The sequence below is a fragment of the Bombina bombina genome, chromosome 1 (genome assembly GCF_027579735.1).
Source record: "Bombina bombina isolate aBomBom1 chromosome 1, aBomBom1.pri, whole genome shotgun sequence".
Classification (NCBI taxonomy): domain Eukaryota; kingdom Metazoa; phylum Chordata; class Amphibia; order Anura; family Bombinatoridae; genus Bombina; species Bombina bombina.
The window spans coordinates 1,324,164,257-1,324,190,756 of record NC_069499.1 but is presented as its reverse complement, the minus strand read 5'-3'; the positions used below and the strand labels follow the sequence as shown (position 1 = coordinate 1,324,190,756).

The 26,500-nt window shown below is 37.0% G+C and overlaps 1 protein-coding gene across 1 annotated transcript in view; it reads left to right on the top strand.

Moving 5' to 3' along the window:
- ITFG1 (integrin alpha FG-GAP repeat containing 1) overlaps positions 1–26,500 on the top strand; it is a 923,141-nt gene that overhangs the window by 148,173 nt on the left and 748,468 nt on the right. The window contains exon 7 of the mRNA XM_053719386.1: positions 4,303–4,397. Coding sequence (XP_053575361.1) covers positions 4,303–4,397 — 95 coding nt within the window. The remainder of the gene's footprint in view (positions 1–4,302; positions 4,398–26,500) is intronic.

The following is a 26,500-nucleotide window of genomic DNA, read 5'->3' as shown; positions in this document are numbered from 1 at the left end:
TGCTAATATGGTTTTTATTGATCTATTTTTTCTGAAGACAACATTTGGTTTATCCTCTAATAAATTTTTTAATACTGGATCTTCTTTTAAGACATACCAGTATCGACGAATAATTCTTTCTATTTCAGTAGCTGAGTTATTATATTTAGTTAAGAATAAATTATTTCTTCTTTTTGACGAGGAAATTTTTCTGTTCTCATTACCTTTTAGAAGAATTTTTCTATCCAGTTTTCTTGTTTTATTCAGGCTCTGTTCAATAACTTCAGTAGAGTATCCTTTTGCCACAAATTTCGTTACCAATTCTTTAGCTTCTATTTCAAAGGCCTCTGCTTTAGTGCAATTCCTTTTTACCCTTTGAAACTGCCCATAGGGTATGTTGTTTACCCATTTTTTGTGGTGACAACTTCTTGCATGTAGGTAACTGTTGGAATCGGTCTGTTTTTTATATAGTGTGGTGATAATTCTCTTTCCCTCATGTTGTAAAGTTATGTCTAAAAAATCAATTTTAATTTTATTACTGTTATGGGTGAATTTTAAATTTTTGTTGTTAGAATTAAGGTAAATAATAAATGCTTCTAATGTTTCTGCATCACCTCTCCATATGACAATGACGTCATCTATAAATCTCCGCCAGAGAATGATGTTGTTTTTAAATGGGTTATTGTTCCAAATGTATTGGTCTTCCCAACACCCCATATATAAGTTGGCATAATTGGGTGCAAATTTGGTCCCCATTGCCGTGCCGCTAAGTTGAAGGAAATATTCTTTATCAAAAAGGAAATAATTCTTAGTTAGGATAAATTTTATTGCTTCCAATAGGAACCAAACTTTCACTTCTGGCAGATGTTCATGTTTCATTAGGAAATATTCAATACTTTCAATCCCTTCCTTGTGAGGTATGCTGGTATATAATGCAGTGACATCTAATGTCAACCAGATAAATTCTTCATTCCATTCAATTCCCTCCATTATATTTAGCACGTGTAAAGTATCCCTAATCTAGGACTGTAATGTTGTCACCATTGGTTTTAAATAAAAGTCCACATATTCGGATAGTTTACAGGTCAGGGAATCAATTCCCGAAATAATTGGCCGGCCTGGAGGTATCTTTTGATCTTTATGTATCTTTGGTAGATAATAAAAGGTCGCTACCCTGCAGTTATCATTGTACAAGAACTTTTTCTCATCCAAAGTAATTGCCCCCAGATTCTTAGCCTTATTTAATAATTCAAACAGAATTTTAATAAAATCATGAGTCGGATCTCTAAATAATTTTTGGTAAGTTTCCTTGTCATTTAGGATTCTAAATGATTCTTTCAGGTAATCACTTCTATTTAGAATCACAATACTCCCCCCCTTATCCGCTTCTCTTATGATGATTTCATTATCTTTTGACAGGTTCTTTAAAGCCTTTAATTCATATTTGTTTAAATTCTGTTTGTCTTTTCTTACCTTATTATCAATTTTTTCACATAAGTTTGTTAAATCCTTTTCCACCAATTTTTGAAATACTGGGATATGATTCCCTTTAGAGTGTAATGGATAAAAAATTGACTTTGGTTTAAAACCACTCTGTATCCCATGAGAGCCTTCAACTTCCAAGGTTTCCAACAGAGACAGAGTGTACTCATCCAGACCTGTTTTCCAACTACTGGCCCCTTCAGTATTAGATTCCAAAGATATCAAATTGGTCAGTGTTTCCCAATCTTCAACCTTTAGATTAATATTGTCTTTATTCTTAAGTTTAGTTTTTTCAAAATGGCGTGTTAGAGTTAATTTTCGAATAAATTTATTCAAATCTATAAATAACTCAAATGAATTTGGATTCTCTGAGGGAGAAAAGGAAAGACCTTTTTGGAGTAGACTTAATTCTGCTGGCGTTAATCTCTTATCTGATAAATTAAATATTTTAGTTTTTTCTTTATTTAAAATTATTTTCTCCTCTTTATTTCGTATATTTCGTCCCCCTCGCTTTCCTCGTCTGATTCTATAGGTCTTTTTTGTCTTGTATAAAAGTGAGTTATTGGTACATTTCCTTTTTCCACTATTTGTGGTTTTGTTAATTTCCCTGATTTTCCTAAAAAAGAGGCATTATCTTTAATTTTTCCTGACTTATTATTCTCGTGATTACTGTTTCTTACCTGTGGGTCAGAGAAATGCTCAGAAGAAGAAGGTCCCTCTCTATCCTCTCTCTCATGTGTTGCCATCACTACTTTTGAATTCTGATTAATGTTTTTTTTATTATTATTATGAAAATTCTGAGCTTTTTTATGGCCCCTTTTTGGTTGACCATTAACATATCTATGATTATCCCTACTGTCATTTGGAGTTCTATCCTGGTATGCATGTTCATAGTAATGATTATAATTATAATTATTAGAATCCTTCCTGCGCCAATTATGAGAGTTAGCCCTAGGGCCCTGGGGGTAATAAAAACCCTCATTCTTTGACCTATTGTTTTGGTAATGCCTTGGTTGTTGCACTGGCGCTTTTACAAAGCTTCTTTTTCTATTAGGATATTCAGATCTTATAGGGGTATTAGTACTTTTTGTCTTTGAGAAAACTTCTTCCATGTCATTCCCCTCTTCTATATTTAATTCCTGTTCAGTCTCCTGATTAATTTCTTCTTGTAACTCTATGTAATCCCTCTTGAATTTTTTATGTTTCCTATATTCAATTTCCTTTTCATATTTTTGTTGGTTTCTTTATTAATTTCATCATATAGAGCATCCTCCCTGAATGGTTCTAATTCACCTCTAATTTTATTAATCTCCTCCACTATTTTAGATAATTTCATGTCTCTATATCTGATTAGAATATCTATAAATTTATTTGAGCAATCCGTTAAGGCTTGCTCCCATTCTAAATGATATTCTACATCAGCTAAATCAAAAATAGCTGTTTTTGACATACGCAACCCCTTCGGTATTAAATTCTTTTTGATATATTTTTTTAAAATTCTTTTATCATAATAATGATTAATTTGTAATTTACTCAATTTTTCTAATTTCTGAAATAATTCCCTTGGATCCACAGTTTCTCTACTCAGATCCTCTTCTTCATCAGACATAGAATCATTTCTTTGTGTATTAAAATAATCTCCATAATAAAAAGTGGTCATAATGTTAGGTTTAAAAAGTGCTGCTGTTCTAATTGAGATAAGAAAATGACAAATGAAACAAAAAAAGCGTGTATGTGAAAGGGTTAAAAAACCCCTCTTCCAAAACACAGAACTGCGCTCTAAATAAACCTTTTTCACAATTTTACTCAATGTATTATAAATATGTGGATAGTACCAAAATCAAACAATCAAATAATCAGATAATATTGGTTCATGGAAATATACAACAGAATAACCAAAATATGTATATGATAAGGTTATATGTTACAAAAAAAAGGATAAATTAATTAGATCCCACGTAATAGTGCAGATCAATTGTAGGTGTCGGCTGCTGTGTCTTATTAATCCTCCGGAATCTCACGGAGTAAGGTAGAAATCTAAAAAAGAAATGAGAAAGAAAGCGCACAAAGGCACCTACATAGTGCAAATCAATTTAATCAAACAATAATACAAGTGTATATTAAAACAGCTCCCCCGTAGGGTATCTACTCACAAGAGTCAACCTCAAACTTATGAGGTATGTTTGAGCATGTAGTTTAAAAGTTCCGCTCAGAGCCGCTTGCTGTGAAAGTGCTTAGTCCAAAGAGTCAGGACAAATACACCTGAATGCCGGGTATCGCTGTTTGTAACACGAAATCTTGACAAGTATTTCCCCCGGCCTCTTGTTCTACTCACATCCACTCTGGTAGGAGTTTTTTTTGGAGCACAATCTCTCATTAGCAAATGGTCCGTACAGATTCACCGACAGCTGATCGCTGTTCCACAAAGACAGACGCAAGGTGGGCCTTATGTGTGTATATATATATATATGCTTTTTCTTTACTAAACAAACATAGTTTCATATCCCCTTAGCTGCAAACGTGCAAACAGCAGTTCATGCTATGTATATGCATTGGTTGACAAGAGTCCTTTTGTTCTAGGGACAGGGAAATCAGTGAAAAAAAACAAAACAAAAAAAAACTTACAGTATACTCATGTGACAAAGCTTCATTATTCTTCTCTGGTAAGAAGGTACATTACACACCTGTAACATCATGTTCAGCTAATGCAGATTATATATTATTAAAAACAGAAGATCAGTACATGTAAAAAATATGCTTAGCTATGAATGATTTATCTTGAGTTAAGAGAAACAATGCTAATAATATGTTATTTTGCTTATTTTTTTATTTATTTTTTAGGAATTTGTCAACATCAACAATGCTGAACACTAAAAGTCAGATGTTTGCACCTCACTCGCATGCATTTATAGACCTGACAGGAGATTTTACAGCTGGTAAGTTAGTTACAAAATGCACTATCTTCAATCGACATGCTTGTCAAAATGCTGATGCAAATGAGTGGGTGGTGGATTCCTGGAATAAACTTCCAATAGAGGTGGTAAACACAGGGACTGTAAAATAATTAAAAAAATGCCTGGGACATACATAAGGCTATCCTAAGAAAATAATAACATGCAATATGGGTAGACTTGATGGGCCTATTGGTTCTTATCTACCATCAAATTCTTTGTTTGTATGAGCGTATTTCAGTTTTGAATAGAAGATGTTTTGCAGTACACATGTATTACCAAAAAGGCTTCTAGTTAAAGCTATCACTGTTTCATGGGTGTACGTGGCTTTAAAACGATGTTGCTGCTCAGAGAGTCAGAGATGATGCCTTCTACTTTGGCAGCAACTGAAATAAAGAGAGAGGTAAATATTAAAATGTGCATTAATGCTTTCTAGTTTTAAAAGAATATTTTTTGGAATATACTACCATTAGCAAAAATGCTTAACGGACAAGTATTACTGTCCCAGTAGCATACACACATATGCTGCGAGTGTCCTGTGCACTAGCATTGATACCCCACATCTTCTCAGAGAGCTGGCGGCAGTGTTTATTGCGTCAGTGAAGACTTCATTTGTATCATGCAAGCCATTGCTAACTCTCTGAGAAGGTTTGGTATGGTGCACAAGACACTCACAGCATATGTGTTTTTGCTAATAGGAATATACTGTACTGCAAATATGTTTCCATATAAAATTGAAATGCACCCACGCACTGACTTTTATATCCCTTTAAAGTGATGGTAAATTCATACCAACTGCTCAACATATTTTAGAAGCTTTTACCTTAACTAGCACATTGCTATGCTTTTATAATATTAAAAAAATCTGTTTACTGAATAATTTCATTTTTATTATGGTAACGTTACACTGTTATATTCAGCCTCTCTCTAAATTTTTTTAATGTGCTGCTTTGATTGACATTCGTTTTAGCCAATCATCTGCTCACCATGCGCCCCATGTTAAAAAGGACCTGCACGCTCCCGTGCTCTGAACTCTCTAATTGCGATGCACATGCACAACTCTTACGCTACTTGAAAATGAGAAACGGGTCAACAAAGAGAAAAATACTTGCTGCTGTCACAAATGAAAGTAAACAGTGAATCAGTACGAAAGGAATCATTTACTGTTTACTTACATCAGATGCAATCTGTAATGAAACCGGATGCTGAGGATTCTCATTTTCAAATGCACAAGTAGCGTAAGAGTTGCGCATGCACATTGCATCACAATTAGAGAGTTCAGAGCACGGGAGTGTGCAGGTCCTTTTTAAAGGGACAGTCTACACCAGAATTTTTATTGTTTTAAAAGATAGATAATCCCTTTATTACCCATTTCCCAGTTTTGCATAACCAACACAGTTATAATAATATACTTTTAACCTCTGTGATTATCTTGTATCTAAGCCTCTGCAAACTGCCCCTTTTTTCAGTTCTTTTGACAGACTTGCAGTCTAGCCAATCAGTGCCTGCTCACAGATAACTTCACGTGCACAAGCACAGTGTTATCTATATGAAATATGTGAACTAACACCCTCTAGTGGTGAAAAACTGTTAAAATGCAACCTGAAAGAGGTGGGCTTCAAGGTCTAAGAAATTAGCATATGACCCTCCTAGGTTAAGCTTTCAACTAAAAATACCAAGAGAACAAAGCAGAATTGGTGATAAAAGTAAATTGGAAAATTGTTTAAAATTACATGCTCGATCTGAATCATGAAAGTTTATTTCTCTTGTAAGGTGTATCCAGTCCACGGATCATCCATTACTTGTGGGATATTCTCATTCCCAACAGGAAGTTGCAAGAGGACACCCACAGCAGAGCTGTAATATAGCTCCTCCCCTAACTGTCATAGCCAGTCATTCTCTTGCAACTCTCAACAAGTTAGGATGTTGTAGGAGAGAGTGGTTAAATATAGTTAGTTTATTTTCTTCAATCAAAAGTTTGTTATTTTTAAATAGTACAGGAGTTGTGCTATTTTATCTCAGGCAGTAAATAGAAGAAGAATCTGCCTGAGGTTTCTATGATCTTAGCAGGTTGTAACTAAGATCCATTGCTATTCTCACATATGTCTGAGGGGATTACACAGATGAGGTAACTTCAGCGAGAGAATGGCTTGCAGTTTATTTCTATCAGGTATGTGCAGTTATAATTTTTTCTAGAGATGGAAAACACTAGAAAATGCTGCTGATACCGGATTAATGTAAGTTAAGCCTGAATACAGTGATTTAATAACGACTGGTATCATGCTTACTCCCAGGGGTAATACCCTTATGATATTGCAATATAAACGTTTGCTGGCATGTTTAATCGTTTTTATATATGCTTTGGTGATAAAACTTTATTGGGGCCTAGTTTTTTCCACATGGCTGGCTTAAATTTTGACTAGAAACAGTTTTACTGAGGCTTTCCACTGTTATAGTATAAAAGTTACAGTTGGTGCAGTTAAAATTACAAACTGTGACATCCAGCTTCCCTCAGGAGTCCCCTGTATGCTATAGGACATCTCTAAAGGGCTCAAAGGCTTTCCAAAGTCGTTTATTGGGGAAGGTAGGACCACAGCTTGCTGTGGCAGTTGGTTGTGACTGTAAAAAAACAAAAAAAAAAAGTCTATTTTGTTTTTTTGATCCGTTTTTTGAACTAAGGGGTTAATCATCCATTTGCAAGTGGATGCAATGCTCTGCTAGCCTATTACATACACTGTAAAAATTTCGTTTGATTTACTGCATTTTTTCACTGTTTTTCAAATTCTGACAAAATTTGTTTCTCTTAAAGGCACAGTACCGTTTTTTATATTTGCTTGTTAACTTGATTTAAAGTGTTTTCCAAGCTTGCTAGTCTCATTGCTAGTCTGTATAAACATGTCTGACATAGAAGAAACTCCTTGTTCATTATGTTTAAAAGCCATGGTGGAACCCCCTCTTAGAATGTGTACCAAATGTACTGATTTCATTTTATGCAATAAAGATCATATTCTGTTTTTAAAAAAAATTATCACCAGAGGAATCTGACGAGGGGAAAGTTATGCCGACTAACTCTCCCCACGTGTCAGACCCTTTGACTCCCGCCCAAGGGACTCACGCTCAAATGGCGCCAAGTACATCTAGGGCGCCCATAGCGTTTACTTTACAAGACATGGCGGCAGTCATGGATAATACACTGTCAGCGGTATAAGCCAGACTACCTGAACTTAGAAGTTAGCGAGATAGCTCTGGGGTGAGACAAAATGCAGAGCATACTGACGCTTTAAGAACCATGTCTGATACTGCCTCACAATATGCAGAAGCTGAGGAAGGAGAGCTTCAGTCAGTGGGTGATGTTAATGACTCAGGAAAGATAACTGATTCTAATATTTCTACATTTAAATTTAAGCTTGAACACCTCCGCGTGTTACTTAGGGAGGTTTTAGCTGCTCTGAATGACTGTGATACCATTGCAGTGCCAGAGAAATTTTGTAGGCTGGATAAATGCTTTGCAGTGCCGGTGTGTTCTGATGTTTTTCCAATACCTAAAAGGTTTACAGAAATTATTAATAAGGAATGGGATAGACCAGGTGTGCCGTTCTCTTCCCCTCCTATTTTTAGAAAAATGTTTTCCAATAGACGCCCCCAACACGGGACTTATGGCAGACAGTCCCTAAGGTGGAGGGAGCAGTTTCTACTCTAGCAAAGCGTACTACTATCCCTGTCGAGGACAGTTGTGCTTTTTTAGAGCCAATGGATAAAAAATTAGAAGGTTACCTTAAGAAAATATTTATTCAACAAAGGTTTTATCCTACAGCCCATTGCATGCATTGCCCCTGTCACTGCTGCTGCGGCGTACTGGTTTGAGTGTCTGGAAGAGGCTTTACAGGTAGAGACTCCATTGGATGACATACTTGGCAAACTTAGAGCACTTAAGCTAGCCAATTATTTTATTTCTGATGCCATTGTTCATTTGAATAAACTAACGGCTAAGAATTCTGGTTTTGCTATACAGGCGCGCAGAGCGCTATGGCTTAAATCATGGTCAGCTGACGTGACTTTAAAATCTAAGCTACTTTACATTCCCTTCAAGGGGCAGACCCTATTCGGGCCTGGTTTGAAGGAGATTATTGCTGATATCACGGGAGGAAAAGGTTGTGCCCTTCCTCAGGACAGGTCCAAATCTAGGGCCAAACAGTCTAATTTTCGTGCCTTTCGAAACTTCAAGGCAGGTGCGGCATCAACTTCCTCTAATAATAAACAAGAGGGAACTTTTGCTCAATCCAAGACGGTCTGGAGACCAAACCAGACCTGGAAAAAAGGTAAGCAGGTCAAAAAGCCTGCTGCTGCCTCTAAGACAGCATGAAGGAACGACCCCCTATCCGGTAACGGATCTAGTAGGGGGCAGACTTTCACTCTTCGCCCAGGCGTGGGCAAGAGATGTTCAGGATCCCTGGGCGTTGGAAATTATATCCTAGGGATATCTTCTGCACTTCAAAGCTTCCCCCCCAAAAGGGAGATTTCACCTTTCACAATTATCTGCAAACCAGATAAAGAGTGAAGCATTCTTACACTGTGTACGAGACCTCCTAGTTATGGGAGTGATCCATCCAGTTCCAAAGGAGGAACAGGAACAGGGTTTTTACTCAAATCTGTTTGTGGTTCCCAAAAAAGAGGGAACCTTCAGACCGATTTTGGATCTAAAGATCTTAAACAAATTCCTCAAAGTTCCGTCGTTCAAGAAGGAAACTATTCGTACCATCCTGCCACTGATCCAGGAGGGTCAATATATGACTACAGTGGATCTAAAGGATGCTTATCTTCACATTCCGATACACAAAGATCATCATCGGTTTCTCAGGTTTGCCTTTCAAGACAGGCATTACCAGTTGTAGCTCTTCCCTTTGGATTAGCTACAGCCCCAAGAATCTTTACAAAGGTTCTAGGGTCGCTTTTGGCGGTCCTAAGGCCGCGGAGCATAGCAGTAGCCCCTTATTTAGACGACATCCTGATACAGGCGTCAAACTTCCAAATTGCCAAGCCTCATACGGACGTAGTACTGGCATTTCTGAGGTCGCATGGGTGGAAAGTGAACGAGGAAAAGCGTTCTCTATCCCCACTCACAAGAGTTTCCTTTCTAGGGACTCTGATAGATTCTGTAGAAATGAAAATTTACCTTGACGGAGTCCAGGTTATCAAAGCTTCTAAATTCCTGTCGGGTTCTTCATTCCATTCCGCGCCATTTGGTGGCTCAGTGTATGGAAGTAATCGGCTTAATGGTAGCGGCAATGGACATAGTGCCGTTTGCACGCTTACATCTCAGACCGCTGCAACTATGCAGGCTCAGTCAGTGGAGCGGGGATTAGACAGATTTGGCCCCTCAACTGAATCTGGACCAAGAGACCAGGGATCCTCTTCCCTGGTGGCTATCTCGGGTCCATCTGTCCAAAGGTATGACCTCCGCAGGACAGATTGGACTATTGTAACAACAAATGCCAGCCTTCTAGGTTGGGGTGCAGTCTGGAACTCCCTGAAGGCTCAGGGATCGTGGACTCAGGAGGAGTCTCTCCTTCCAATAAATATTCTGGAACTAAGAGCGATATTCAAGGCTCTTCAGGTTTGGCCTCAGCAACTCTGAGGTACATTAGATTTCAGTCGGTCAACATCACGACTGTAGCTTACATCAACCATCGAGGGGGAACAAGAACTTCCCTAGAGATGTTAGAAGTTTCAAAAATAATTCACTGGGCAGAGATTCACTCTTGCCACCTATCAGCTATCCATATCCCAGGTGTAGAGTACTGGGAGGCGGATTTTCTAAGTCTTCAGACTTTTCATCCGGGAGACTGGGAACTCCATCCGGAGGTATTTGCACAACTGATTCTCCGTTGGGACAAACCAGAACTGGATCTCATGGCGTCTCGCCAGAACGCCAAGCTTCCGTGTTACGGATCCAGGTCCAGGGATCCCAAGGCGACACTGATAGATACTCTAGCAGCGCCCTGGTCTTTCAACCTGGCTTATGTGTTTCCACCGTTTCCTCTGCTCCCTCGACTGATTGCCAAGATCAAGCAGGAGAGAGCATCGGTGATTCTGATAGCACCTGCGTGGCCACACAGGACCTGGTATGCAGATCTAGTGGACATGTCATCCTTTCCACCATGGTCTCTGCCTCTGAGACAGGACCTTCTACTTCAGGGTCCTTTCAACCATCCAAATCTAATTTCTCTGAGGCTGACTGCCTGGAGATTGAATGCTTGATTTTATCAAAGCGTGGCTTCTCCGAGTCAGTTATTGATACCTTAATACAGGCACGAAAGCCTGTCACCAGGAAAATTTACCATAAGGTATGGCGTAGATATCTTTATTGGTGTGAATCCAAGGGTTACTCATGGAGTAAGGTCAGGATTCCTAGGATTTTATCTTTTCTCCAAGAAGGTTTGGAAAAAAGGATTGTCAGCTAGTTTCTTAAAGGGACAGATTTTTGCTCTGTCTATTCTTTTGCACTAGTGTCTGGCAGATGTTCCAGACGTTCAGGCATTTTGTCAGGCTTTAGTTTGAATCAAGCCTGTGTTTAAACCTGTTGCTCCACCATGGAGCTTAAACTTGGTTCTTAAGGTTCTTCAAGGAGTTCCGTTTGAACCTCTTCATTCCATAGATATCAAACTTTTATCTTGGAAAGTTCTTTTTTTTTTTTTTTTGGTAGCTATTTCCTCGGCTCGTAGAGTCTCTGAGCTATCTGCCTTACAATGTGATTCTCCTTATCTGATTTTTCATACGGATAAGGTAGTCCTGCGTACCAAACCTGGGTTATTACCTAAGGTGGTATCTAACAAGAATATCAATCAAGAGATTGTGGTTCCATCCTTGTGTTACACAATCTGGACGTGGTCTGTGCTTTAAAGTTTTACTTACAAGCTACTAAAGTTTTTCGTCAAACATCTGCTTTGTTTGTTGTCTACTCTGGACAGAGGAGAGGTCAAAAGGCTTTGGCAACCTCTTTTTCTTTTTGGCTAAGAAGCTTAATCCGCTTAGCCTATGAGACTGCTGGACAGCAGCCTCCTGAAAGGATTACAGCTCATTCCACTAGAGCTGTGGCTTCCACTTACCGATTTGCAAGGCGGCAACTTGGTCTTCGCTTCATACTTTTTCAAAATTTAAAAAATTTGATACTTTTGCTTCTTCGGAGGCTATATTTGGGAGAAAGGATTTACGGGCAGTGGTTCCTTCCATTTAACTTCCTGCCTTGTCCCTCCCTTCATACGTGTACTTTAGCTTTGGTATTGGTAGTAGTAATCGATGATTCGTGGACTGGATACACCTTACAAGAGAAAACACAATTTATGCTTACCTGATAAATTTATTTCTCTTGTGGTGTATCCAGTCCACGGCCCGCCCTGTCATTTTAAGGCAGGTAATTTTTAAATTTAAACTACAGTAACCACTACACCCTATGGTTCCTCCTTTCTCGGCTTGTTTTCGGTCGAATGACTGGCTATGACAGTTAGGGGAGGAGCTATATTACAGCTCTGCTGTGGGTGTCCTCTTGCAACTTCCTGTTGGGAATGAGAATATCCCACAAGTAATGGATGATCCGTGGACTGGATACACCACAAGAGAAATAAATTTATCAGGTAAGCATAAATTGTGTTTTTGGCCTAGACTGTCCCTTTAACATGGGGCGCATGGTGAGCAGATGATTGGTTAAAAATTTCAATCAAAGCAGTACCTTAGAACAATTTAGAGAGAGGCTGAATATAACAGTGTAATGTTACTATAATAAAAATGAAATTATTTTTTAATAGCATTAAAGGGATAGTAAAGTCCAAATTAAACTTTCATGATTCAGATAGGGCATGTAATTTTAAACAACTTTCTAATTTACTTTTGTTTTTGTTCTGCAAAAATAGTACTTTATTGACAAATAAAAATGTGTATTTTATAAAGTGCAGGGGGAAGCTCCAGCTAGTGTCATTGGATTTTTTCACATCTAACCCAGTGACTTTTAATAATCAGGACCTTTGTATTGCTGAATATTTTGTATTTAAAAAATAAATCTAGTAAAGGACCTTAATTGTATATAAATTAAAATGATCTAAAGTGCTAGTTACACACCTGAGTCATAGGACTAGCGCTGCTGATTGGATCAACAGTGGTTTTGAATCAGGACCACTAGTAATCTGCAAGTCCTCAGCTGTACTTCTACTGTGTGTTTAACCCCTTTGAGGGAGTTAGAAATATAGTAGTGTGGGGTCAATAATCTTCAAAAATTTTGACTATTATGTCCATTTAATGTTTATTTAATATTTGTTTATATTTTTAAAAATGTGTCTTTTTTTTAATGTTACTTTCTAATTTACTTTTATCATCAAATTTGCTTTGCTCATATGCTAATTTCTAAGCCCTTGAAGGCCGCCTCTCATCTGAATGCATTTGATTTTTTTTTCACAGCTAGAGGGCGTTAGTTCAGGTGTTTCATATAATTAACATTGTGCTCATGCACATGGAGTTATTTAATTGTCAGCACAAATTGCCTGAAATGCAAGTCTGTCAAAAGATCTGAGATAAGGGGGCAGTCAGCAAAAGCTTAGATACAAGGTAATTACAGAGGTAAAAAAGTATATTTCTATAACAGTGTTGGTTGTCCAAAACTGGGGAATGGTAAATAAATGGATTATCTATCTTTTTAAACAATAACATTTTTGGTGTTTACTATCCCTTTATTAAAAAAAAAAGAAAGAAAAATGTTTTAACCTTGTTGTTTTTTTTGTTATGGATTTATTTTCTTAGTGAAAAAATGTTTATCCCTCCCTTTGTGCTATTCTCGTGGACTCCCCAGCTTGGGTATTAGTTCTCAGGAGTAATGGATCGTGGACTCTCACCACCTGTATGAAAGAAAACATAATTTATCTGATAAAATTTATTTTATGTCATGGTGGTGAGAGTCCACCAGACCCTTTGTTTTTGGGTTTAGTATTTTCTTCCGCACATCTTTTTTTTCCCTGAGCCTTTTATGGCTCCTTTTAGACTGAGGTACATATGAGTTGGGAGGGATTTTATAGAGCTCTTGGGGATTGAGAATCTTTGCCTCCTCCTAGTGGTAAGGAAGAGTAATTGATCATGCACTCTTAATTTATCAGGTAATCATTCATTGTTTTTCATGCCACACTTGCTATTAGTTTATATTTAAATGTAAACTGTTTTTTTCTTTAAAAAGCAAAATATATACAACCTCCCTTTAAAGAGACATGAAACCCATTTTTTTTTTCTTTCATGATTTAGATTGAGAATATAATTTAAAGAAATGTTTCAAATTTTCTTGTTTGAATTGGCTTTGTTCTCCTGTTATTCTTTGTTGAAGAGGTATCTAGATAGGGAGAGCGCACACGTATGAAGCAATACATGACAGGAAATAGTGCTGCCATCTAGTGCTCTTACTAATGTATATAATTGTTTCAAAACTGCTGTCATATTGTGCTGCAGACACGTGCACACTCCTCAACTTACCCTTCTGCTTTTCTAAAATGGATTACAAGAAAACAAAGACATTTTGATTATAAAAGTACATTTGAAATTTGTTTAAGATTGTATCTTCTATCTGAACCATGAAATACATTTTTGGGGTTTTATGTCCCTTTAAGTAATATAAAGTTCCAATAGTCTGCATCAGTATAATTCCTATCCAGGAATAGGCTTTAAAAAGGAGATTGATCTTTTTTTCATACCCTTCCTTGAATGGAATTCTGGGGGGGTTAAACTTGGATTGTTTGTTTGAGCAGAACAATAAAGCTTGAGAAGTTTGGAAAATAACTGATTTTATACCATTTTTTTCTTTCTGTTTAATTGCCTTTTGCAATTTCAGTGGGGAGAAATCACTGCTTTTTAGTTTCTTAGATTAACAGATGTGAAACCATCTTTCTCTAGGGACTAAAAAAATGGCTGCCTCTGTGCTTCATAGCTGCCAAATAGTCTTACATTTACGTTGCTAGAGTTTTTTGTGTGTTTTTTTTCTAATGCAGGTGGTATTCTTGACTTGTGTTTGATGAGCAGCTGCATGTAATAAATTTTTAAGATCTTTTATTACCTTTTTCACAAAGAGAACATTGCTGTGATATAGAAAAAAGCTGTCATATAATCCTACTGTGTCTCATGACTCTAAAACAAATTGGAAATCATGTGTTTGTTCTGTTCATTTTTGCTCACATTCTTTTATTTTCCATTTATCATTAGCTTATGTGATGATACACATGTCATTTATATCCCTTGTTGTAGCGTTATCCTAATTAAACTGGTCTAGCTACCTTGAGACTATTTGGCTATTATTCCAATATATGATCCTTTTTACTATATAGATGAAGTCCATGTGGTACTTTTACCCTTGGGGGTGCCTGGGACTTTGGCAAGGAATACTCCACCACTTACCCTTACAATTTTGTTTCTGTCCTGATGCAGCAGAAGTAAACATTCAGTATATAACAGAATTGATTGTTTCTCAGTTCAATCCGCATTAACCCCTAACAGGCCAGATTCTCATTCTAGTCTTGGGCTGGTCAGCTGCTCACTCATAGTGACTGATTCACCTGTGCTCAAGTAGGGAAATCCTTAGAATCTGGACGGAAATTAAGGGCTCAAGTTATTTCCAATATATTTTCATTATTTATTTTACTTCCTTTTTATGTATTTTAGCTCTGAATTTTGTAGATTTTCTAATTCTCAGAACTTGCAAATTCAATCTCTCTAGATATCTTTCCTTAACTGACATTAAATAAGTGCAAAACACTGCATTTTATACTAACATTATGACTGTTGCTAGTCTTGTCAGCTGTAAACTCAAGCACTGATTGGCTCCTCCAAGTAAGGCAAGTGGTGGGTTTAGTTTGGCTATTTAAAAACGTTTTTTAAAAAAAAATGTTTAGGCTTTGTATGTTCTGATATAGAAAGACATCAGAAATGTCTTAAAATCACAAGGTGTTTACTGTGTGTTTAAAGGGACATAAAACCCACATTTTTTCTTTCATGATTTAGAAATAGAAGTAAATTAAAAAGTTGTTTAAAATTGCATACTATTATATAATTTGCTTCATTCTCTTGATATCCTTTGCTGAAAAGCATATCTATATTGGCTCAGTAGTTGCTGATTGATGGTTGCACATAGATACCTCATGTGATTGGCTCACACATGTGCATTTCTTTTTCTTCAACAAAGGATATCCAAAGAATGAAGAAAATTAGATAATATAAGTAAATTTTAATGTTGTTTAATATTGTATTCTCTACCTGAATTGTGAAAGCAAAATTTGGGGTTTAGTGTCCCTTTAAGGTCCATTTGTGGAGCTTTTAACTTTTTACTGGCACTGTATTTAGAAGCAGGCTTCATTAATACCTCCCTTAAAGGGACAGTATACACTCATTTTCATATAACTGCATGTAAAAGACACTACTATAAAGAATAAGATGCACAGATACTGATATAAAAATCCAGTATAAAATGGTTTAAAAAACGTACTTAGAAGCTTTCAGTTTAGCTCTGTTGAAAAGGCAGCTGGAAAGCCCACTGCAAGTGGGAAATAAGACCCTCCCCCTTCTTTTGCATATGAAAAGACCCTTTACACAAACAGGAGCAAACTGGAGAAAGTAGCTGACGGCATTCAAATAAAACTTTGGGGCTTGGTTAGGAGTCTGAAAATCAGAGCAATGTTATTTAAAAATAAGCAAAATTATAATTTAAAAAAAAAAAAAAACTTTATGGGCTATATAAATAGATCATCTACAAAACATTTATGCAAAGAAAAAATGAGTGTATAATGTCCCTTTAAATTGACTATCTTAGTAACTGTTGATGCCTTTTTATGATATGTCATATCTATGCCATTGATTTTCCTATATGCAGGAGAAATTGGAAGCTGAGTATTTTTGTTTCACTATTTTGGAATTTGAGAAGGTTTAGAAATCATGAAGGAAGTGTTCTATTGCCACCTCTAGTTTGCTAGCTATCTTTTTCTTTATTGAAGAAAAGACTTGGCATTGTTATCTTTTGTTAATATCTATAATTGTATTTCACGTGAATTTTGACCATTTGTCACTGTCATTGTGTTCATTTACTATACTCTTGTAATAAAATACAAATTTGAAGGAAAGGACAATACATCTCTGTTCATTAAGATGCACCTTTATTGGGCCAACTAGATATAAATAGAATGCAAACTAGATCTCTAGAGGCCTCGCTTGCACTGTATTTATATTTAACTGGCCTAATAAAGATATTATTGTAACACACTTTTTTACATTGTTAGCACAAAAGTATTTTCTCCTAATGATCAGTTTCTAACACAGTATTTTCCTACTGCATTCTGTGTTCTGCACAGAAAATTAGATATAAGGTAGCGGGGAGGGAGCAGTGTAATATTTTATAATATTCGAACATATTCTATTATCCAAAACACAAATTAATTGCATAATTTAACATAAATTTATTTAATGATAAGTTGTGCAGTAAACATTGAACATTTTTTATATTAGCTAATTGTAACTTACTATTGGCTAAAATACAGGTTGTCAATAAAATCAGCTGGGTGGTGCACTCATTAAAACGTTTTTGGGAAGAACACTGGCATACTAAAATATTCTGTTCTTGTTTTCTTTTTTTGGTGTCCTCTTTTTTTTTTTTGGCCATGAAAATGGTTAATTTACATTGTATAATGTTTAACCCCGTAAATATGACATGATGCTGTCATATAAATGCTGCTTACAATGTGAAGGATAATGTGTCTTCATCCTGGGGTCATTCTTCTACTGCTGATCTCAGAGACCTCTTTTCTTTCCAGCTCATGAGTGAGGCCTTCAGTTTTCACCAACCTCCCGGGTTGAAGTCTCCAGTGGGACTGGCGTCACCACACTGTGCTTGATGATGTCACATGTAGTGAGGAAGTAACCGGTGGCAGAGACACTTCCTCATTGTTATTCTGATGAAGCGCCCATGTGGGTGTGAAAATCGCAGTTTGTTTGAATGTTGTGCCTTTGTGGTTTTCATTTCTGATTCAGACAGAGCAAATCGTTTTAAAAAAAGTTTCCAGTTTGCTTTTATTAACAAATGTTCTTACTTCAAATGATATGCTGTGTTAAAGAGATACCTAGGTAGGCATCTGGAGCACTACATAGCAGGAAATAATGCTGCCATCTAGTGCTCTTACAAATGGATCACATTCTTGCAAAACTGCTGCCATATAGTGCTCCAGAAATGGGCCGACCCCTAAGCGTATGTCCCTGCTTTTCAACAAAGATACCAAGAGAAATTAGAAAAATTGATTATAGAAATAAATTAGAAAGTTGTTTTTTTAAATCACATGTGCTATCTGAATCATGAAAGAAAGAATTGTGTGTTTTTTTTAATATCCCTTTAATGCTAATTATATCACACTTTCGGCTAGATTACGAGTTGTGCGTTAGGGTAAAAAAGCAGTGTTAAGAGGTCCTAATGCTGCTTTTTAACACCCGCTGGCATTACGAGTCTTGCAGGTACAGGTGTACCACTCACTTTTTTGGCCAGACTTGGAAATACCGTAAATCCACTTACGTAAATTGTGTATCCTCTTTTTTTCAATGGGACTTGCATAGCGCTGGTATTAAGAGTCTGCCAAAAAGTGAGCGGTAGACCGTCTCCTGTCAAGACTGGTACCGCATTTTAAAGTCAGTAGTTAAGAGTTTTACACTACAACGCAGTAGCATAAAACTCTTAACTAAAGTGATAAAAAGATAGATAATCCCTTTATTACCCATTCCCTAGTTTTACATAACCAACACAGTTATATAAATATACTTTTTACTTCTGTGATTACCTTGTATCTAAGCCTCTGCAAACTGCCCCCTTATTTCAGTTCTTTTGACAGACATCCTTTTTAGCCAATCAGAGCTGGCTCCCTGACACACATGAACTAACACCCTCTAGTAGTGAAAAACTGTCAAAATGCCCTGAGAGAAGAGGCGGCCTTCAAGGGCTTAGAAATTAGCATATGTACCTCCTAGGTTTAGCTTTTAACTAAGAATAATTTGTGATAAAAGTAAATTGGAAAATTGTTTATAATGACATTCTCTATCTGATTCATGAAAGTTTATTTTGGACTAGACTGTTCCTTTAAATATATTGGTCCTATTACATTGTTTGCATAACTTAAAAGATGGTACCAGATGACAAAACATATTCTGATTTCCAATTGTCAGCTTTTATTTTTTTAGGTGTAGAATCCTAAAATGTGTTTTTACAAGGTGAGCAGAGGCTACATATAGAACCATAAATGTGTGTTTTAAATATTTAGGAAATAATGACTGCCAAGTTGATGTTTACCATGTAGGCTGGCTAGAAAATGACGTGAATTTCCTCTTTTTTTTTTTAAATTCTTTATAGTGTCTTTTTGCCATTTCTGGATATTTCTGCAAACTAAAGTTATTTTGTGTAAGTGCTTGGTCTGCTTATAAACAAGATATGATTGGTGTAGGTCAGTGTTTTTCAACCAGTGTGCCGTGGCACTCTAGTGTGCCGTGAGAGATCCTCAGGTGTGCCACGGCAGACTGACAACAGTGCAGGGGCTGTCCCTCTTTCTTTTAAATATTGGGAGGTATGTGACAGGTTCATCAGGCATCATTTACAACCATGACATTGACATTCATTCACAGACGATCATTATGATTGTTTGTAAAACAATGTCAATATGTCATGTATAGTTTGTAGGAGGCATGGCATGACAGCACAGTACAGTGTGTGTGTATATATATATATATCCTGTATTAGGCTACAATGTGTCATTTTGTAAAATTCTGGGATGGTGGTGTGCCACAGGATTTTTTTATGTAAAAAAGTGTGCCACGGCAAAAAAAAGGTTGCAAATCACTGGTGTAGGTAACTCTACATAGAAAACAATAAAATTGATGATTAAAACCATTTTAGATTAGGGGTGTAAAATAGCAGCAAAGAGGTTAAATTGTTAAATTACCAAAAACAAGATAGACTTTCTAGAGCATGCCAGAAGCCTATGTAAAATGCTCATTCTGAGCTGCTTTAATTACAAAAACTGTGTCTTTTTAATTTGCATTTTAGGGTCCTTTGCTGATGTCTTGTCGGTTTTATTACAAATGCTAGATTTTACAACTGTAATCAATGTTCTCTAGTGAAACCTGCTGAAGCGCATCAGATTGTTTATATGGCTTGGTACATTGAATGTAGGCAGGCTTGAGATGTAAATCATGGATTCACCTAGGTTAGTGGTATTGAGCACTGCAGGCATTCTCATTGTAGGAAGCTGCAGTTGCAATAGTATTTGTTTTTCCGGATAGCTTTTTTCCCCCACATTGTTCTGTGCAACTTTCTTGAATATACAGTAACTCATATATTATATAGCTGATCTGCTGGTGTGTTTAGAAATAAATATTTACTAAGATGTTGTTAGCGTGAGCTGAAAAAATAGCTTTACAGTGCCTTCCCCCTTTTGTTCCTAACATTGTGTTTTTAACCCCTTAATTGCAAATAACTACACATGGTTGTCACCCGCACAATGCATTTAGGGTGGATCTGAGGGGGGTGACATCACCAAGCCCTGGAAGCCCAGACTTGCTATGAAGTACAACAAGGCTTAAAGTGACATTAAACTCTAAATTCATTTTATAAACATAGTATTAAGGTTATTCCCCTCTAGTCATGGGGGCTGCTGGGTTTTTTTCACATGTACAGCAACTTTTCAAATAACTGCAGTGCAATGATTAGAGGGAGGTGCATGAAATCTATTTAGTGTTTAGTGTCCCTTTAAGGGAGCTGGGTGGTGGGGTTGGTATTCAACATCCCCAATCTCAACTCCCTTAAGTCATAGAAACCCCCAAGACCTACCATTTGAAAGCTAACTACTTTTAACAAAAACATATAACGTTATATATTGTTAATACTCGAGTTGATCATTGTGGCAATAGTGATCACCTGGTGTGAATAAATGTCTATTTATTTGCATAGAGGTTTTTGGGAGTCCATATTTGCAGATCAAAGTTACTATTGTGAAATACCCTTATTTATATGAGGATAACCCCTTCTTATTACTTTAGAGTTTAGAGGAAAAACACACATTATTGTTTATATCCTTGTTTATTAAATTTTTAATAAAAAATGCATTTTTCACACTTTTTGTAAAAAGTTTCTTTCATACCCCAAACACCAAGAGTTTATGAACCCTCCTACGCCCCTGTACAACTCAATTATGTTCTTTGCCTCCCAGGAGAAGGTGAAGATTTAAGGTGCTCCAGATTCTATGTTGAAAGGGTTTCTTAGACCTATGTGAGACTTGTTACCCCTCTGAATCGACAAACTTTGGATACAGAGGTATAGGAGTATTGTGTAATGACAAAGTATTTACCTATGAGATTTTATTCATAAGCCTTCCACAGGTGTCGCAGGGACATTTTCCTAGCCTCCTCCTGCTGGGTTGTTGTACTCCTCTCCAATATCCTCTGCTGTTAATTTCACAGCACTGGATGGGCTCTCTATTTGAAACATCTTGTATTTACAGCTGGTAAGCTCAGCTGGTAAGCTCAGCTGGTAAGCTCAGTGGAGTTGGCTGTCTTGTGAGGTAAGTACGGTGCACTCACATAGCCTGCAGGCTGTTAGTAGATGCTCCTCATGTAAAAGCATAGCCAGGGGACAATTATGCTACAAACACTGTTAGATTTAATGCTACTCACTCATACATATGTTTTTACAGGTACTTTTACTATCTTTAACTGAGCCGTTTGGGAACACAATTACTGAGCGCTATTACTAAGAGGCGAGCTCTTGAACTACATGTTTGTTTTGCTGGTGGATTGCCAGAAAGCAGCAGCTTTTATTTTGGTGGATGCTCGTTTATTTTGATCACTGTGGAGGTACGCTGTTAATTTTCTTCCTTTCTTTCTGTTTTGGGTGCTTTTTTGCCTGGTTTTACAGCCATTGTTGCATCTTAAAAATTACTGTCGCGATTGCATTTCTTAATCAGTTTGGAGGGGGTGAGTTATATATTTTATCAAATTACTTGTTTTGGATAATTTGCCATACTTAGCTGAGTGGTAATTTATACTCTTCAAAGTGTTATATTAACTCTCTAATAAGACGTTAAATTAGTATGTTGGTCGTACTCCCATTTGTATTCCACAGGGAGCTCCTATGAACTTTTCACCAGAATTTAAAAATGATCTTCTGTCTGCTGTAACTGAGGTTTTAGCCACTATGCCTCCAAGTAAGCGCAAGCAAATCTTTGGATCCTATGTGATCAAAAGATATTGCAGTCCCTCAAGTTTCTAATCAACATTTAGAGATTCCTAATATTTTGCAGGAATCCACGTCTGAAATTTCTGACTTTTCTTCAGATTGGATAAGTCTTTTATGTTCAAGGTTGAATAATTACTATTTTTACTTCATGAAGTCCTTTATACCTTGGGCCTTAAGGATAAAAAACCTGCTGAGCAAAGAACAGTTGATCAACTATATTTAATTTTTAAGCCCTCTCCAAAATCTCTTTTGTTTTTTCCAGTGCCGGAATTTGAGTTAGGCCTGAATTCAATAATTTCCTCTGCTACTGTAGGTAAGGGCACCTTCCTCCCTCAGTATAAGAGGTTAAATATTAAGAAAAGATCCGATTGTATTAATTCCTTTTGCTCTTCCAATATTCCTCTTCTTCCTAGAAGCCTGAGTCATCAAAGTAATTTTGAAAGCCAGGTTCCTCCTGGTCCAAATCCAAGCAAATCAAGAAATCTCCTCCCAATTCTAAATCTTCATGAAGGTGCTGCTCCCAAACCAGACTCTGTTCTGGTAGGGGGCAGACTGAGCCGCTTTCAGGAGGCTTGGTTCCAATCAGTTTAGGATCTTTGGGTTTTGAACATTATTTCTCAGAGTTACAGGGTTTTGGTCCAGACCTCCTCGAAGACAGTTTCTTCTGTCTCATGTTCCAAAAAATATTTTGAAGGCGGCTGCCTTCTTCCAATGTTTTCACAATTTAGAACTAGTGTGGGTCATTCAACCTGTTCCTGTCTCATAACAGAGTCAGGGTTTTTACTCCAATCTCTTAATTTTGCCAAAAAAGAAGAAGCTTTCAGACCTATCCTGGATTTAAATATTTTAAACAAGTTCTTAAGATGCTCCAATTTTATCTTACCTCTACTACAACAGGGTCAGTTTATGTCCACCATAGGTCTGAAGGATGGGTACCTTCATATTCCCTTTTGCAAGGTGCATTATTAGTCAGGTTTACCTTTCAAAACAAGCACTTCCATTTTGTTGCCCTTCCGCTCAGGTTGGCTACTGCTCCACGAGTATTCAAAAAGGTCTATCGTCCCTAATCAGAACACAGGGAATTTAAGTAGTGCCTTACCTGGAAGACATTCGTGTTCAGGCCCGATCTCTACTTTTGGCAATTTCTCACACTCAGAAACTTCTGGTATTGCTTTACAGTCAAGGTTGGAAGATCAACTTGCCAAAAAGTTCTCTTTTCCCCAGTACCAAGGTGTGCTTTCCTGGGGGTCTCTGTCTCTTCAGCATCCATGCCCCTATTTCTCACAGAATTTTTCAAGCTGAAATTACAGAGGACCTGTGCCTTCAGACAAAAGTTCATCCAACAGTGGCACGGTGTATGGAGGTTCTTGGTCAGATGGTAACAGCTTCAATCGCAGTCCCTTTTGCTCACTTTCATGTACCTCTTCTTCAGCTTTTTATGCTAAATTGGCAGACAAAAAAAATCCGCTTGGAGAGCGCAAGGAGTTTGATCTCCTCAGGAGGCAAGGTTACAAATAAACATCTTAGAACTCCTCTTCTGGAAAGGGAAAGTTATATTTGTTCTCAGTCAGAGAAAGTGATTTTGGTGTACATCAGTCATCAGGAAGGGACTCTAAGTCCTTTAACAATAAAGGAAGTAGCTCAGATCTTGTCCTGGGCAGTACTCAATCAATGTACCTTTTCAGCAATTCCCATCCCTGGGTTAAAAAATTGGGAAGCATACTATCTCAGCCATTATTCTCTGCACCCAGGGGAATGGTCTCTCAATCAGGAGATTTTCGATCAGCTTGTCTGCAGATGGGGCCTTCCAGAAATAGACCTGATGGTTTCTCATCTCAATTTAAAACTTGGTCCTTTCACCTAGTTTATATATTTTCTCCATTTGTACTCCTGCCAAGAATAATTGCCCGAATCAGGCAGGAGAAGTCATCAGTCATTCTGATTGCTCTGGCTTGGCTTTGTAAGATCTAGTATTCAGATATGATTAAAATGTCCAGCTCTTCTCCATGGACCCTTAAACAGCATCAGGGCTTATTGTCTCAAGGTCCTCTATTTAACCAAGATCTACATTCTCTAAATTTGACGACATAGAGATTGAATGCCTAATTTTTAAATAAAGGGTTATTTTCTGACACTGTGGTTGATGCTCTTTTTCAGCCTAGAAAACCTGTAACTAGTAAAATTTATTGCAAGACTTGGAAAATCTTTCTTTCTTGGTGCAAGGATCATGGTTTTCATTGGTACTCTTTTAGGATTCCGAGGATCCTTCAAGATGGTTTAGAAAAGGGTTTTTAAGCCAGTACTTTAAAGGGCCAAATATTTGCTCTTTCTGTTTTATATCACTGAAAGCCAAGATGCCTGATGTTAAAGATTTTGCTTTGGTTAGAATTTGGCCTGTTGTTAAGCCCATTTCACCACCATGGAATTTAAATTTAATCTTTTATGTTTTGCAGTCTCCTCCTTTTGAGCCCATGCATGGTATTGACATTCAACTTCTGTCATGAAAAGTTTTATTTTTCTTAGCAATTTTCTTGGCTAGGAGAGTTTTGACATTGTTAGCTCTATCTTGTGAATCTCCCTTTGTCTCCTCTGAAAGTGTTAATCAAAAAATTATAGTTCCCTGTTTATGTTTTAATCCTGCAAATTCTAAGGCGAGAGTTCTTCATAACATGGATGTAGTAAGAGCCTTCAAGTTTTATTTTATTAGGTGACTAAAGATTTCAGACAAAGTTCAAATTTATTTACATTTTTCTGGTCCTCATAGAAGACATAAACTCTCTAGCTTCTTAGTTCAAACAAGTTATCCAAAAAGCTTACTTGATCGGAGGAAGTTGCCCCCTAAATGTATCAGAGCAGATTTCACTAGATCAGTTTCTACCTTTGGGCCTTTAAGAACGAGGTTTTTCTTGAACAGTTTTGCAAAGCATCAACTTCATTGTCCTTAAGGCTGCAGTGTCTGGCAAATATTAACAGCCTTTAGTCTTTTGTCCCATTCTTTTTCTCGTGGACTCCACAGCTTGGGTATTAGATCCCACACATCATGGCTCATAGACTCTCACCACCCTATGAAAGAAAACATAATTTATGCTTACCTGATAAATTATTTTCTTTCATGGTGGTTAGAGTCCACCAGTCACCACATTTTTGGTGGCAGTCTTTATTTGCACCTCTTCATAATCTACTTTGCCTTTACTACCTTTGTGTTAACCTTTCTTTCTGTTAACCTTCCTTCTGCTCAACTATATGATAAATTGAGTTGCAGAGGGAGGTGGGAGGGTTCAAAAGCTCTTGGTGTTTGGGGTATTTTTGCCTCCTCCTAGTGGCAGGAATTCAATCCCACACATCAAGACTCTCACGACCACGAATGAAATTAATTTATTAGGTAAGCATTTTTTTGCCCCTTGTTAGGATATACATAAAATAATAGTTTAAATCTTCTGTGTCTCCTGGGTTAAATAAAATTGTATTATGTGTGGTTTCTCACTGAAAAATAGCCCACAGTAGGGCCTAAATGTGAGCACCATCTAAAAACTACAAAACAACTCAGCACAGGGGTGAAATTGGCTCAGTGGTTAAAGGGTTACATATCCTTAATGGACATTCAGTACTGCCCCAGATAGATTTTAAGCATAATGAAGGTAGAGGAGCACAACAAAAGAAATTACATGTGGACAATGTTCTAGTTTGTTTGATTGTGTAGATGTACAATGATCTATTTTGTATCCCTGTAGTTATTGTGGTGATTTTTTGGGAAAAACATAAGTACAAATTTAAAAAAACATTAATCCCTTACAGAAAAATAATATTTAATACATTTAAAACAAAATTACTTAAAAATATATAAAAACTGGGTACTGCAAGAGGAGGAAACGTTACTTCATTGAAAAACTAGCGTTCTCTTGTGGGAGGCCTGAGGCACTCAGCGCGGCATATGCTTCAGGCAGACAAAGGAACTTTCATCATTAAGTATTTTATACTTTATGACTGAAAATCCCCATTATTTGTAGCAATGGTAAATCCTAGCATTTCACAAATGCTAGAATTTACCATCACTTTAAAGTGAAAGTCAGTCCTAGCGTTTTACAAATGCTAGGATTCTATTGAATGATTTTCACCTATTATCCAATAGCCGTGCAGTAAATCCGGCTCCCATGGGCGCCAAGCCGGATTTACTGCACGGCTATTGGCTAAAAGGTGAAAAAGTCACCTCTGAGCCAAAGATTTTTTTAGCCGTGGGCTGCTGTACCAGGTAAAAACAGCGATCGATTGAATCTAATATAGGAGCTTTCTACATGAAGTATCTTATACTTCATGAATGAAAGTCCCCTTTATTTGTTTTGATAGTCAATCTTAGCGTTTGTACAAAGCTAGGGTTTACTTTCACTTTAACACTAAAATAGGCAAAGGAAATGACAGCATTCAAATCAAGCACATTTTGTTGTTGCTATAAGTAGACCTAGACATGTCAGTCACAGGATTCACAGAATTTTGCATATTAATACTGTATTGCTAGGATAAACAGAAGAAGCATTAATACAATACATTATTTAATCAATATTTTCATTAAAAGCAATACAGGTAGAAAACACTGCTTGGGACCAGAAAAGGTTTGGATTTCAGAATTGTTTAGTTTTTGTAATATTTAAATCTTGGCATGGGACAGTTTGGAGAGGGGAAGTGTAAATATCAATATCTTCTGCTATTTAGGCAATGTTTACGTTATAATGCAGCTTATTCCTGCAACTAAAGGTAGTCTTATATCACATGCAAATAGAGACCAGCACTCAGCGGGAGTCAGTCATGGTGCACAATC